Genomic DNA, 16206 nt, shown 5'->3' on the forward strand with positions numbered 1-16206 from the left:
CAGAAAGATGAGAACACAGGCAGGAAAAGTGAGGTTGAGAGCATCTGTCATCCTCAGGATGAAAAAGAAAGCAGGCAACTAACATAACTTCCTTTGACAAAAATTGTGCATCAATTCTATCTAGCATGTATTTTGAAACAATAAGGAAAAGCCTGAAAATACAGGGATAATGATAAACCAAGCATTTTCTCTTGACAGAGAGCAGAAAATGGAGATTTTAACTGGATAATACCAAACAAATTCATTGCCTTCAGTGGACCTCATTCAAGGAGTAAAATTGAAAATGGTATGCTTAAAAAAGGAGGTGGGGGACATGAGCCCACTGCTTTCTTAGTTGATTGTTATCAGTAAGAACAAGCTTTGAAAATTGTTCCTCAAACAGTGTGTTTTTTCCTTGGCTCTTTTCCTTTTATAAGAACTCTGGCAGTAACATTGTAATGCTTGGTTTAATTGTATCTGACCTAGGCAATTCTGTTAAAATTCCATTTTCGGTTAGTCCGTTTCTTTGTGTTGAACATGAGTTCTCTTTTGAGAGTGTTTTCATCTCTTGTTTTTTTTAAGTCTTTGTTTATTTCTGCAGTTTGAGCCTCACTCACTTCCTTTTCTTTTTTTTTTTCCCCCCTTCTTTTCTCAATCAGGCTATCCCCACCATGCTCCAGAGGCTTATTTCCCATACTTCAGGCAACACAAGGTCACCACTATAATACGCCTCAACAAAAAACTCTACGATGCCAAACGATTCACAGATGCTGGATTTGAGCATTTTGACCTCTTCTTTGCTGATGGAAGCACCCCTAGTGATACTATAGTTAAAACATTTCTAAACGTTTGTGAAAATGCTGAAGGTGCTATAGCTGTTCACTGCAAAGGTACAATGTGAAAACCAATTTGTATTACAAGTGATGCCTATTAGTTACTGTTCCTGAGGTATTTTGCACTGTAATTCTCTTTTATCTAGTTAATAACATCTCTGCCAAACTGCAACTATTCCATACCAATTATTTCCATACACATTATTTTCCATTTGAATTATTTCTATATGGTTCTGTTCGATACTTCATCTTCTAATTTTTTTGGAGTTCCAGAAAAATCTTACCAGCCATTCCCAAAAATGAGGATGGAGAAAGTGAGCTTTCCAACATTAACAGCTCTTTCTGCTAGAAAGTGTTAGCACTTTCCAAGGATGCTTTTGAGCAGGAATTTGAACTCCTGGCAAGGTTGTTAGGTCTTTCTAAAAATACATGATTAAGTAGACAAATCATAAACTTCTGAAAATATCAGTGCAGCTTTTGGAGGACATTCCTCAAAAAATATGAGGAAAAATTGTCATCCCTCATAAACTCTGTGTACTATTGCAGATGCTCTGAATATCTGTTCCTCCAGAGCTGGACTGCCAGTTTTTCCAGAGCATGCCCAGTGTAGGTAATGATGCAGTTTTCTGTGATTATAAAGGCAGTGTGTTTCCCTTCCCACACCATCTTTAACAGTCTTATAAATATTTCTTCTGCACACCTTTGCTTCAGTAGCATACCTGATAATACTGTTATTGAAGGAGAAGGGCCTTTTCTTAACCTGTCTGCTTTGGACTTGCAAAGACTACATTTTTGCTTCTGGATCTGCCATCCATTTGCTGCATTTAACAGAGTTATACTGGGAAGTGAAAGACTTGTTAAAACCAGCATTTTGACTATTGGCATAAAAGTGCACACTCTTATTCCTCACTGAGGTGATAAATTCAGGTATATCACTTAATTGGTTATGCCAGAATATTGAGCATCAGTTGTTTTGTTTTCATTCAAATTAAGATATTCTTTGATATATGTCTTACTGATGGTGTCTGGGCTAGCTTTATGGTCCTCAGCCTGCTCTTGAGAAAGAGTAGAATGCTGTAGCCTGTTCTTGAAGCTGCACAAGTCATGGAAAGTGCTGTGTGGTTGTCTTGGCTGTTGGGTTATACAAAGGATTTTCCAGTGGTGTTGGTCAGTCAGTGAGGTGTTAAATGAGAGAAGGTGGTGGGTGATTTGACATTTACAGCAAGTGATTGAGGAGAGGCACCACTTAGCTGGAGCTGTCCTCCTTTCCTTCTCATGTTTCCCGAGGTAAACAAAACTGGTTTGAGGGCCATTGCAAAGAAGGTTTCTCATTCTGAAGTACTTTTTGCCTGTACCAGCTAGCACCCCAGACTTGCTTACTGCAAAATTTTTCTTTTTCTTGGGAGCTAAGGAGATTAATTAGAGGAGGGACTGGTAGAGCATCTGGTTTCAGTGCATGATCTGTTTGCAAGAAGGTGCTGTAAGAATTCTGAAAAAAAACCCAAACAAACAAGCCAACTGTTTTATCCCATGCATAAAAACATTTCATACCTACACACATACATATTCATAGATAGGTAAATAAAGATAGACTTATGGATATTTGTAAGGTTGCTGGCTTTGGAATGTTACCTCCCTTAAAAAACATGAACAGTAGCCTTGTATATGAAAAAAGTATCAAAGGGTGAATTGCACTTAACCAAGTTTGATCAGTAAGGGTTTGTTTAATAAACTGGGCAAGGAAGAAGTAACAATGTCTGCAGTTACACAGGTTCCAGATGAAGAGGGTGTGTAAGAGAAGCCTTTCTTTTATTTTACACAGCTGGTCTTGGCCGAACTGGCACCCTTATTGCCTGTTATATCATGAAGCATTATCGGATGACAGCTGCTGAAACCATTGCCTGGATTAGAATAAACAGACCTGGTTCTGTGATTGGACCACAACAACATTTCCTGATGGAGTAAGTCAATTAACTGGAAATTATTTCCAAAAATAAATCTAGATGTCTTCTTCTTCTTTTGTGCACTTAATAATCTTCAGTGTTAATTTGTTTTGTTTTGGGCCTTTTTTTCCATGTTATGATAGCAAACAGGCAGAGCTTTGGACAGAAGGGGATATTTTCCGTGCAAAGTTGAAAGGAAACCATAAAATTGCTGTAACAAGAATTCTGTCAGGAGTAGATGATATTTCAATTAATAACACGAGAAACAGGAGAAGCATCCAAAAGGACATTGAACTGGTAACCATCCAAATATTGTGCTCTTGTAAAAGCTGGAACTTGTTGAGAATCTCTCAGGTTCTGAACAAACCTGTGGGTACACAATGAAACAATGTTAATGAGATTCTATTTGTGTTTGCCCTTTTTGTATAAAGGGATATGGGGGGGGGAAAAGTGTGGACAGCAACTATGAAAAATGAAGTTCAGAACACAGGTGAATTAGGAGCATCATTATCATGCTTTAGTAATTAGGTAAATAATAGACCAAAAAAGTACTCACAATCTGCAATCAAAACCACTGTGATTTCATTTTGGATTGTCTGGTGCTTCATTCTGTGCGTTTAAAGGAAAGGGATGAAAGGTTTTTTACTCTTTTTAGTTTCCAAGTAATCGAAACTTCTGTAATACCTTTTATAGTACCTTTTAAAAAGACTGTACTGCTGTTTCAAAAAGGCAAGTGAAGGAGGGAAATGCTGTATTGTTCTGTACCTAAGCAAAGATTTGACAGTATATTATTTCCACTGTTTAAAAGTAGACAATATTCTGATGCATGTAATTCATGACACCACTTAATGGTTTACAGCTTCAAAAGCAGCAAACAGGAAACTGGAAGGAACAGAACTGTATTTATGCAAGTGAATTTCCTTTGCCTTTTTTTCCTGTTGGGATAATTCTAATTCTAAGAGTTAAGATAAGGTTAATTCTTAAATATCAAGGTACCTGTGTTTTAATCTTGGTTTATCCCTTCCCCCCCATCCATTATCCAGTACAGTGATGATGATGAAACAAACTGTTTAACACAAGGGGATAAACTTCGTGCTCTGAAAAGCAGAAGGCAAGCAAAAGCTCCAGCTGCATCTCCATTAGCGTAAGTTGGTTTAAATCTTTAAATGTTTAAAATGCCAGAAACACTTTGATCCTCTTCTTTATGCATATGTTTGTTGCCAGGGCTGCTTTTACTCCCTTAGAACAAACCTGGGGTTCACCGTTTCTCCCAAGGCTTGGTGCTGAGGAGAGCTTGGTTAAAGAACTGCATGACTGAATTCCTGGCTCTCTGCATACTTTTGGATTCTAGTAGTATGTACTTTACAAGCTCCCACAGGATTTCTGAATGCTTTACTTTGAGTTTAGTCACAAACATTCTCTTGTCTTTGCTGTAGTAGTGTAAAAACAGAAGACTATGACCGTGTGTGGTTGATTGGATCAAATAAGGTACGTGCTGGTGTTTGAAATAAAGTCAGCCAGCCAGAAAGGAGTTGAAAGAAGGATTTTTAGCTTCCCTTACGTTTTCTCTTCCTTGGAGAGGAACTTTCCCTAAATCCTATGGGCCTCTGGAAGGCAGAGTAGCACTGTTCCAGTAAACAAATTCAAAAGAAGTGCATTTCTGTCGGGGAACCTGGTAAGGTAGTCTCTTTATTGTAGGCAAGACCTGAAACACCACCTGTAAAAGAAAGTTGGCATCTGTTGTAGCTTGTAGCAACTGCAGGTAGAAAAACTTTTAAATAAACTGCAAGAGAATGCAAGGCTTGCAAAACATAGCTGGATCTCATTTGATTGCTAGGAAAGGAATGGTGACCTCTGTCTGTCAGATTTTTGGGACTGACACAGCACCAGAGTCACAGACCACAGTCAACTAGGTTTGTGTTGTGCTGTCCTTCTGTAGGGGATGATGCTGCTACCTGCTGGCATTTTTTTCCTTCTTTCTTGTTCTTCTTTTTGAAGATCACCAGTGTCATCAGACTTTTAGAACAAGTGAGAGGTACGTAGTAAAATGTGCTGAAGCCAAAGGAATATTTCCTTGGAAACTTTCACACATTGCTACATGTGATTCCTGCTTTTGTTTTAAAATACTCTCTTTTGTTCGTGCTCATCATTTACACAGGTGATCACACAAGAAATAACACATTTGGAACAAAGCCTGTACCCAGCTGACACTTTAAAAAACCACAAAATTCATCACCTCAGTTACCTCAAATAACACAGGAAAAAACAGCTACCTTGCACATTGGTTTCTAAGGCACATAAGTGCCTTAGTTGCCACTTCATAATATTTTTTTCATAAAAGGTACTTTAAGTTATATCATTAAGGTTGTGAAAGATCTTTTTTATCCTATGTTCCACAGAGTGAATGTAGGCTATGTGATAACCTGTTCAGAGCCATTGTCTTAATATGCAGGAAACCCATCAACTATTAAAATATTATTCCATTCATGACACGTTCTGCAACATGGCTGCTCTAATTAAATTAAAACTAGTTAGCTCGTACTTGTGTAGAATTACAATAATTGCCCTAGAGCTTACAGCTGGTTTTTATAGTGTGCATTGGGGCTCAGGGAGTTTGAATTTACCTCATCCTCTTCCCCCTAAGTTATTTGTATGGTTTGCAACTTGTACTGAAATAATTTGGTGGAAAATGCGTGTGTAACTTCATACCTTCTTTGTGATGCTATTGTTTTATCTCTAGGAATATTTGTCTGCCTTACATGGGTCCGAGGTTTTTCCTACTAGAAGAGATGTCAGTCTCTTTCCTTTATAGTTCAGACTGTTAAAAATAACTAGCCTTGCAGTGAATTTGATTACTTTTATGTAAACAGACAAACAGAAGCTTTTAGGTCTCCTATGTAGTTTTATTTCAGAGAAGAAAAAAAACCATAACAGAGGAGGGCAAAATAGGAGTACTAGAAGCTGGGACAGTTACAGTCTTTGAAAATTAGAGGCATTACTTACATTTAAGTCACAGGGGATTTTTGTAGAATGTTTATTGAAGTTGGTTGTATAAACTCTTTCTGCTTTGATGAATGGATAGTCTGTATATGTTGTGATTGGCAATATTCTACACCTTTTGGCAAAGGATTACGAGTTGGCTTTTGCTTCTTTGGACACAGGAAGGTGATACATGCCATCATCTGGATGTTTACATAAATTGTTTGTTTCTGCAATCTTATCTGGCTCTGATCTTATGTTTTAGTATTAAAATGTATGATTGCGAAGTAGGATATATGAATATATGAATACAGGATATCAGATGGCAGCAAGTGATCAGACATGTATTGCTCCTGCATGCACTTATGTTCAAGAGTGATACAGGCTCCCTTTGGAATAATGACTGTAGTGAGGATTTCAGAAAATTTACTTTGATTCCAGCAAAATATTGGATATTACATTTGGCAAATTACAGCTGCAGGAATTGTTAGTAAGTAAGAAAATGCTTGGCAGAGGTTGTGGAGCAGTGTGCATTTGAAGAACCTGAAACAAGCTAAAATGCACCAACAGCTTTTGCTTTTGAATTTTTGTTCATCTTTTCCTCCCCCCTCCAACCCCTTTTATAGATGGTTCCTAGCTATGCTGGTGTCTACACTGTGTAGCATTGTCATCTGGTGGATTATTTGTGGCTCCCTCCTGCCCAGCCTGCTATTCTGTCTAGATGGTTTAAGAACATAGTAACCATCAGGACCCCCTGAGAGAGAGCCACTGTGTAAGTGTCCCATTCCATTTCTCTGCAATAGCTCACACTTTCTGTCTCCTGTGTCTCATAAATGCATGTTTCCATGTTCATGTTTCTTACTGGCTTTGTTTCAAGGGAAAATTTCACTGCTCTGGCTTTGTTATATTTTTGTATATATTACTTGGAATAACTGAGAGATTTTTATGGCTGCCTTGCAATAAAAAAGGTGCAGAGCTCTTATAATTAGAATAATCTATAATTTTGAAGGCTTTCTTCTCTGCATGCTCCTGCAAATACGCAAAACTACATAAGCAAAACTAGCTGTAGAAAGGAAAAAATACTGCTTTAAAATATATCCTATCCTTTGCATATTGCAGATGAAGGTGTTAGCTTCAGTTTTACTTTGAAATTCATGAACTTGCAAAGGAAGTTAGTTTCCCAAAGGATGGTTTTATTCCCACAAAATGCCAGGAATTAGAATTTGTTAGAAATGTCAGTAGGTCTTTATTTTTATAAAGAGATTAAACGTTATATGCCATGGCATAAAACGCGACTTCTTTTTTCCTTTTTAACATAACAGAAGATGGGGCAGGTTGCAGTGTTAGGTCAAGGCTCACTGGTTTACCCAGCCAGTCTGGTTTCATCCTCTTTTGTTCTCAATTATTTTTTATAGAGCTTTATGAGACTACTTAAATCCCTTTATTCTGTTACTTGGATTCAGGAGCTAAGAAAAGCATTAATAACACAGCAGTTCCTTGAGTACAGTTTTCACTCTTTATCCACTCTGCTTCTGTCAGAGTGGCTGCAGTGATTGCTGTGCCTTGCTTCCACTTTAAAGGTGCAATGTTTTCATCAAATGACAACTTACATCTTTTGGCTAAACAGAAACTTCCTCAGCGTGCAGAACTGCCAGGAAATCCAAATGAACTCTTTGCTGGCTTCTGAGTCTCCCTGGAGCTCTTCTGTCACCACCACCCTCAGAGTGAGATGGTTATTTAGGGTGACTGCTTGAAATCTTGGTGCTCTCGAAGAATAAAAATGGTCAGAAGGTGTTTTACATGAGTAAGTAAGAACAGGCATTCTCTCCTGGCAGAACATGAAGATTAAGAGTTTCTCTCATCCTCACCTTTGGCCTTGCAACTTTTTGTCTGCACTTTTAAAATGCATGGGACTCTTTCTGCTGAAGTAAGTGATCTAATAACTGAAGAATGAGAACTGGGGGACTTGTGGACAGCTTAGTTATTCTATTAGCCTTGGCTGAGGTCATCTTAACCTGTTCTTTTGGAGAAAAAAAAAAGATAAAGAAGTAAAGGTCACTTAAGCTTTGTTTATTTTTCCCCCTAACTCTGTCAAATAACATACTTAGATGAGAGGCTTGTTTTCAAAGTTTTGCACCAAATGTGCATTATTTCTTGTCTCAGTGATCTCCAAAAGTCAGACTTTAGATTTCTGAACTCATACTGAAAAGCTGAACTTACAACACAGATTCAAGAGATGAAACAATCTGTGCTTTGTTTTGCTGTACTGTAAGATCAACTTCATTCAACTCTCCTTTCTTTCTTTTGCTGTTTCTGTGTTCAACTAAAGACTCCCATGCTTAGAGGGAAAGAGGGAAGATTGAGGTTGGTAAATGTGATGCAAGCAACTGGGTTACTGGTGCTACTCCTTCATATTCAGGATTAACAATCATACAATATTTGTTTAAATTGAGGAAGAGAAAACACTTGAGGTTTTCTTAAAACCTAACTCTCTTTCCATTATCCAGCTAGTGTCCCCTGTGTTTTGAGGGATCAGATTATCAGTCAGGATCATGAATCTCTCTGGACTAGCCTGGCAGTCCTCTTGGCTGGAGCCCTGTAGGCTGAAGAGTATCAGTCACTTGTTGCCTGTCAGTGACTTGGAAAAGTGGTCAAGGTCTCAGGTCTATTTTCTTAAAACTCATGCACTGATGAAGGAGAAAGCAGTATTGGACTTGTCAAGACTAAAATGCCCATTCCAAGACAGAGAAGACATACAGCTGTGTAAACTGTCTTTACCTCATCCCTTCTTAGGATACTGTAATCACTTTTAAAATATGTTGTGTGGATTGATTTCTCTCCAATATGTATTTATTACCTTGCTGACTTTGTCTTGGGTTATGTGGTTTGGGCTTTTGTGTCCTGGTGATGTACCTGTGTACCACCCTTGCTCTGAGTTAAGTGGTGAAAAAAAGCTGTGAATTATTTAAAAGATGCTGCCACTGATCCAAACACTGTTCCATTGAAACAGGTTTTGCTTTGTTTATAAATCAATGTACTAGCTTGATTAATAAAGCAGCTCATAGTCTGCTATTTGGGGCATGTATTTAGGATCAGAACTACCAAGTGATGTTTCCATTACAGATTAACTGGAGGTGACAAATTCTTCCAGTGTGTGTTCAGTAGATATTAGTGGATATTACAGCATCCTGTAGCCTGTGTTTAGAACACAGGCACCCCAGGATACCATTGGCCTTCTTGGCCACAAGGGCACACTGCTGCCTCATATTTCAGTTCATATTAGATAAGTTCACGGGTTTAAGCCATTGTGCATTGACTTGTTTTCTGAATTTCTGATATCTAGAAAAAATGGGCAATGAGAGTAAGATTATACATATTAGGTTATGTTCCAGTAATTTTTGTTTTCTTGTATGTATACATTACATGCATTTTATACAGAGAGATATATTTAAGGAGGAATATATGGATATATTTAAGGAGGAAACATAATTTTTCCATATTTCTGTCTGCATGAGCACTAGTAAACCAGTATGTGCTGTGATTTGGTCATGCATATATTTCAGTGACTAAATATTATGAAGGTAAGCTCTCTTTGTACTTTTCCCTTCAGTCCTAGAAGCTGTGAGCAGCACAGATGAAAGGTACAATGCAGGTCTTCTTTCACCACTGGTGTCATTTCCAGTGTTTGGTTGAAAGTGTGGTAGACCAAATTTGTTCATGCTGTAGGACAACTGTGGCACTGAAAACAGAATTTTAGTATTGGAACTTGTAGGAACTGTTCTGCACTCACAACAAAAACTACAAAGTGAACTTTCAGGATTTGAATGTTTTCACCTTGGGCACACAAGGAAAACATATTTTCCTTAGAAGAATTTGTGTTGTCTACAGAAGCACAATATGATGTTGAAGGTATCTGGGTTGCAGTTTTTTCTGCCTCTTGTGTAAGTCCTTCAACTTTGAATGTCCTGTGTTTACAGCAGAATTTGCTTTGTATTTTAGTAGTACTTCTCATTACAGTCTTATCTCAGAGGAACTCACGGTTTTGTTTGAACTTTTGCAAATCAAGTTACAATCTTTTGCAAGGCTGAAATAATAAGACTTATTCAAGCAGAATTTTTAAAATACTTGAAAATTGTGGTTGTGTAGTAATTTGTTTGCTAAACAATCAAGAAGTGTGTGGTAAAAATTAGGTTGCCGATCAGTTTTGCTGCATAAAGAGTATATTTTAGATGAAATTGTATTATCTCCAATGCACACTCCGATTCTGGAATGAAACCCATATAAAACAATGAAAACATAGGGGGTTTTTTCCATTTCTGCTTTTGGTGAGTATGTTACATGAGTATATAAAAGTATATTTTCTCCCATTTCTTCCACTTTTTCCTCCAGAAGTTAACATTCTCTATTCACATTTAGGATTCCTTGAAAATAGTTTCTTCAGGGTATTAACCAACCAAACTGTAATTTATCCAACTTAAATGAAGTTTTTGATTTCCAGTCTAATATAATCTGCTGACACAACTGGACTCAGTGAAGCCACTAAAAATTAGAGTCTAAGAACAGCAGGGGAATAAATACTAATAGCTAAGTTACTCTTAGCTCTGAATCTCTAAAAAGATGCATACTTTTATATTTGGAACCTTGCACAAGTAGAATGACTAGAGAATAGATGTATGAAATGGTGCACCAAGTAGATACCCATGGACTCCATTGACCACTTGTCACTTTTTGTTCCCATAGTATCGTAATTTCACTACAAGTATTTAGGAATACAGGAGACATGGTTTCCTTGTGAACCAGTTGTCTGGTGGATAAAAACAGTTGTTTGCATTCCACAGCCTGGAATTCTTTTCTCATTAATGTAAGCAACACTAGAATTTATCTGCCTGTTTAAGAAATAGTCAATATATTGCTCAAAATCTTCTAGAGAAGCATTTGAGCACAATCAGCATGTAAAGCTGAGTTTTGAGAGGGTGCAGTAATTCCCTCTAAGAGCAAAATGCCAACATATGCAATGATTTTCCTGTTTGAAGGGACTATCTCATGGTAAATTGCAGAAGATTTAGACTTTGATCTTCATAAATTGAATTGCTTGGGTTTTTTTCTGAATTCTGTGTCAGTCTGAAAAGCAATGTTTGGGTTTTTTGCATACTTCAGATTTTATAATTTTTTTTATTCGTTGCAGTAATCTAAAATGTGATTTTTTTTTTTTTTTGTCTTTCCAAAACCTAACAGGAAATTCAAAACCAATAATTTAATCCATGCCTTGAAAGCAAAAAAACCGCAACAAAACCAACGAACAAAGGAAGCTGCTATGCTCCTAATAAAAACAAGTTGCATTACCACAATTGTAACAGGGATGTTATAAAAGAGAAGGATGTGTTTCAGGCAGAAGAGTTTGCTTTTCAGAATGATTTGTGAAAAGCCAGCTGCTACTTGTTAACTCTATTGCAACTGTTACACCCTCTTTTCAGTGTCTTCTAGAAACTTCCTGGTTATATAATCTTTCTTTTTTCCTGCTCTTTACAGAGTAATTCTGCAGTCCAGTGTTCAGAAAAATAAAACCTCTGAACCTAGCATTTCTGACAGTACAGACATTACTAAAAGAACTACCAGGTCTGCTGCGAGAAAAAACAATTTGAAAAGGTGAGAGTTAACCTCTTTACAGATCCAGTAACTGTTCTCTAGGCAAATACTTTTGAGCTGCTGTACCCATTGCTGGCAGGAGCTTTACCACAGTCCAGCCTTTCTCCTGGCAATGGGAAGTGAGAAGCAATTGTGGTTTATGTCATGTACCGAGAATATCTGGAAATGTATTTCTTAAGACATTTGTTTATGTTGCTCAGTCTTTCAACTTGGAGAATTTTATGTTGTAATTCCTCATGTGAGTCAGAATTACTGAGAATGAGGGATTTTGGTAACATGAAAACCCCTCTGCCTGGAGTAAGAGATGGAAAAGTAGTTCACAGCATTAAGTCCATTATTAGTCAGTGCATGAAGTCAAAACTATGAGAAATTTGATGGACAACTGAAATGCAGCAGGAGTGGCAAAGCCAAGTGTACAAAATGCTTGTCTATACTGGCATGACATTTTTTTTTATGGAGAGCATGGCTGATCATCTGAACTGAACCTGTTTAGTGAAGCTTAATGAAATTTTAAACTTGAACGGACTTATGTAAGACTGAAAGTGCCTTTGGGCACAGAAGCAGGTGGGCACACTACTGCTGGGTTTCCTTGTGTTTGCATGTGATCCTGCCCCTCTGTGCCAACTCTCCAGCTGATTATCAGAGATGAGCCTGAGAGTGCAGCTTAAAACAATATCCAAACAACTTCCAGTGGTTACAGTTGACTGGAATTTGTCTTATGGCTCATAGTGAAAAACTTTCAAACGGGTTTGTCAGATGCTGAAGAGACTTACTTTTGTTGGGAAACTTTTTATGTTATATGCATTGATTTATAAATATTGCTGAAAATTCTAAGTTCTTGGGGAGCATTTTCCCCATGAGCTCTTCTTTCTCCTTCTTCATCCTGTTACCTTGAAGGTAACAGAAGTTGGGAAAAATTCACTCTGGCAGACAATGGAAATAGTCATTAATAGTAGACTGCAGTAAAATTATATTCAGAGAATTTTTAGCTGTGACTTTCTTTCAATTTATTTAACAATATGTTAAAAAATAATCTCTTTTTCCTGAAATCTGTGTTTTATTTAAAACTAGGAGTATTTTTCAGGGTTTTCCTTTTGGCTGCTTGTGTTTTTTCTCAATTTTGCCTCATTTTCACCATGTCAGTTTTGGTCCAAACAGAATAGATGGGGTTCTGCCTGCTGTTTTTATTCTTGATGCCTCTCCCAGTTTTAATCTGCTTGAAAGGCTTTGAAGCTGTATACATGCAGATGTGTAATTTGGACAGAGATTTTCCTGGAAAACACTTCTCCAAGTTGACCTGCATGTTGTGTGAGATGAGAATACCCATCCTAGGAGGAAACAGCATCCCTAAAATAGAGTTCACAGAAGATTTCATTGAATTTGAAACAACTCCTGTATGTGTATTGGCAGATTTATGACTCTGGAAGCAAGGATGAGGTTGATCTCAAAGTTCATAAACTACTTCCTTCATATGTTAATGGATTTTCTAAAACTTCCATCCGAAATATTTCATTCCATACACTGTTTCTTTTCTTCTAACTCTTGAGCTCAGAGAATTCCAGTCACTTTATACTTCCATCCAGTAATCAAATTTCTCCTAGTTATGTCACAGGTCTAGAGTTCTTAATTATCTTGTAATCTGAGAGGGCTGATTGGGTCTGGTCCCTCCAAAGGGTATGACTGTACAATTTAATGAACTTTGAATGCAGTGCCTTGTTATTAATTTCAGAGGTGTCCCTTTATTTTTCCTGTAGCATTTGGAAAAATCTCACTCATTTTTTTAAGCATGCCTCTTTTCTTCATCTAAATTTATTTTCATTTCTTGAAGTGTGTGCTGTTTGCATTAACTCACAGTGCTCAGATTCATTGACCTATTCTTGACTAAGTGGATTGCAGGGTAGAGAATAATTATTATTATTACACAAAATTGACATCATGCCCTAACCAACATCTGTCTTTGTCAAGACCTTGTTTACTTCACTGAACTTCTGACATTGCTGTGTATCATCATTCTTTCATTTTCTTCTCTGATATATTCCAGTGGATTCTCTGATATATTCCATGTTTGTGTTCTTACAAGGTGCATCCTTCACCTCTGAACCAGCTGAATCACAGGAAGACACAAATCAAACCATCTTTTCCATCTTACCACAGAATTAGGTTATATTTAGAATTAGAACAGAATTATGTTATATTTATAGTAAATTTATAGTAGTATTTTTATATTTATAGTAAATAGTTGATTAGAAATGAAGTCTTGAGTGGTAAAGGCATTTTGGTGGGTAGAGGTGCTTAAGGGAATACAGGTCAAGTCATTACAAAAAAAAATAATAGGGAGTATGGAGAGAAATGTGTGAAAATTGGATTGTATAGGTTTCTTTACTTGTTTTAACCAGACAGGAATATCACAAAAGCTAACAAAGAGACATACATTTTAAAAATCTCATATGCTTTTGCTTTGCTGGGTTATCACAAAGCAGCTTTTCTGCACCCTTGTTTAAATACTGAAAACTACCTGCAGCATTTCAGAGCTTTCCTATAGGTAATCTAAATCTAGCTTTAAAAAAATGTTAATGTTTCTTTACTATGCTGTCTACTTTTCCTATGGTTGATACCTCAGAGGGAGAGAAAGAAAACTGAAATTATGGTGCTGTGAATCCTCTGTTGCGTTTCCATGTGGAACAGAACTGTCTGCACAGTGTCTGTGATCAGACCAGTCTGTGCTTTCTTGACAACTAGCATTGCTGTATTTTTAAATGCAGTGACTTTTATCTTCTGTTTCTTTCTTCCAAGTATCATTTGCTCATTTTACCTTACCAGAAATGTTTGCATGAAATACATGCTGAGTAATATTTAACTTTTTCCCTCAAACGTGTTTTATTTCAGCAGCCAGCCCATCACAAGGACTAGACCAGTCTGGCGCTGAATTTCAAATAAGCCACGAGTGTTGAAGAGGATATTCAGGAGTGAAGGGGATATGACTAGAGGGAACTTGTTGCAATTCAAGGAAGATGACTTTGGCTTCATTTTTCAGCAAAAAAAAAATGAAATAGAAGAATCTCTTCCGTACCTGTAGAATAAAATGAACTGTGAATGTGCTTGGTAGACATTTTCCTACCGTGCTAACACTTCCTCAAGCAAACCCAACAAAATCTGTGTACATTCAGACTCAGGTGTAAATATTTAAGCTCTCTATTATAAAGAGGGCTTGCTAAAATGTATGAAGCATGTGTATAAATTGTGATGGCAATCACTCAGCTGCTGACCAGCAGAAACAAAAAGATGGTGGGAGCTTTTAAATATATAAAATCGTGTTGTCCATTCAGACTGGGCTGAAGTCTTCATTTGAGACTGAGAATCAACAACAAAAGCTTTATTTCTTATTCTAGTATTGGTACTCTCCTGTGTTCATTGGCTGTTTTCTTATTTTGTATGAAGTTTTTTATGAAGCTGCAGTATTGAGTACACTAAGTAACTATTGTCCACCAAAGAGTGCTTTATTTTCAGAGGTTGTGTGGTTTGTTTGTTTAGGAAAAACTAATTATAAGTGATTAACTTGTTTTTAATAGTGACAGATTTTTAGTTGTTCACAACCAATGGCTCTTTTAACCACTTACAATTGCTTTAAATCTGGTATGATTTTAAAGGGGAGGAAAAACAGTTTACCATTTAAAGCAGTGCTGTGGTATTGAAGTATCATTACTGTTCCCTTTCCTACCATCAAGTCCTTTAGGTGAAGCTTTAGGTTACCGTATACAAAAGGTAAGAACTTCCCCCAGATTTTATTGGTATGCTTAATAACATTGTTTTTTATCTTAGAGGCACTTAGTGAGTGCAGCACACAAAAAAGGGAAAGTAAGCTTGCCATCCAACTGAGATTGCTGCTGCAACACAGGGGCAGGCAGAATATTTGACATCTAATTAACTTTAAGAACTACAGCTTACCTCTATTAAAAAGCAGTGTAATTTTTAGGGGATTCTATTTGAGACTGACATTGTCATCCACTACAAGACTGTCTTCAAACACTGGCAGTGGTTTTTTTCCCTACATATTTTCACATTATGAAATCTCAAAGCTGATGTACCCTTGTCTGCCAACTGATGTTTATAGCTGCATATCCCTCAGATGAGGACTGTTACCACATAGCCTTAAATATGATTCAGTTATCTGTTGATTTAGTGACTCTTACAGTAGAAAGTAGAAGAAATGGAGAGATCTGAAATGTCAGTAATGGAATAACTGAATTTTTTAAAGATAAAGATTACCTCTGCAAGAGGGAGAATTTTATTTTTATGAATGTAAATGTTCAATGACTAGTTTCAATCTACATCCTTTTAAATAATCTGTTAGGGTGGTGATTTTTAAATGTCAATATGAAATAGTCACACAGTGGTTTGAAAACATTTTGTAGCAAGAGCATCATGAGCTGGAGAGGAAACAGGATGTGAAGTGTAAGTAAGCTTTCAGGTAGCATCCATGAGTTTGGACAGTCAAAATGTGCAAATATGGATACAAAGAAAACTAAAAAAGTATAGTCCAAAGTAAAGGACCATTGAGGCTCACACTGCAAATATTTTTTTGGTTTTCTCTTAAACTTCACAGTCGCCACCGTTTTTCTTCTTGGTGAAAAGCACCTAAAAGAGAGGGACTGATCTCATCCTTGTAAGGGAATTAAAATTTCTTGGGGTTTGGAGGGCTGTGTTTTGGGGTTTTTGTTGGTTGGTTAGGGATTTTTAGTAAGCCACTTGCCCAAAAGCTGAAGTACAGGTGGCCAGAATAGCAGGTATACTGTGCAAATATGAATCTTTGTTTATTTTTGGAGAAC

At 37.0% G+C, this 16206-nt stretch overlaps 1 protein-coding gene across 8 annotated transcripts in view; it reads left to right on the top strand.

Moving 5' to 3' along the window:
• The window catches only part of CDC14B (cell division cycle 14B), a 42510-nt gene extending 26548 nt beyond the window's left edge, over positions 1–15962 (top strand). For 2 of the 8 annotated variants that reach the window (XM_032676511.1, XM_032676518.1), the window contains exons 8-14: positions 199–286; positions 639–869; positions 2635–2773; positions 2899–3052; positions 3799–3899; positions 11264–11380; positions 14267–15962. In XM_032676511.1, coding sequence (XP_032532402.1) covers positions 199–286; positions 639–869; positions 2635–2773; positions 2899–3052; positions 3799–3899; positions 11264–11380; positions 14267–14306 — 870 coding nt within the window. In that variant the 3' untranslated portion in view covers positions 14307–15962. Of the gene's footprint in view, positions 1–198; positions 287–638; positions 870–2634; positions 2774–2898; positions 3053–3798; positions 3900–6360; positions 6516–11263; positions 11381–14266 lie in introns of those variants that run through there. The other 6 variants (XM_032676514.1, XM_032676512.1, XM_032676515.1 and 3 more) reach the window with 6 other exon arrangements.
• Positions 15963–16206: the final 244 nt, after the last annotated feature.

The sequence above is a fragment of the Chiroxiphia lanceolata genome, chromosome Z (genome assembly GCF_009829145.1).
Source record: "Chiroxiphia lanceolata isolate bChiLan1 chromosome Z, bChiLan1.pri, whole genome shotgun sequence".
NCBI lineage: Eukaryota > Metazoa > Chordata > Aves > Passeriformes > Pipridae > Chiroxiphia > Chiroxiphia lanceolata.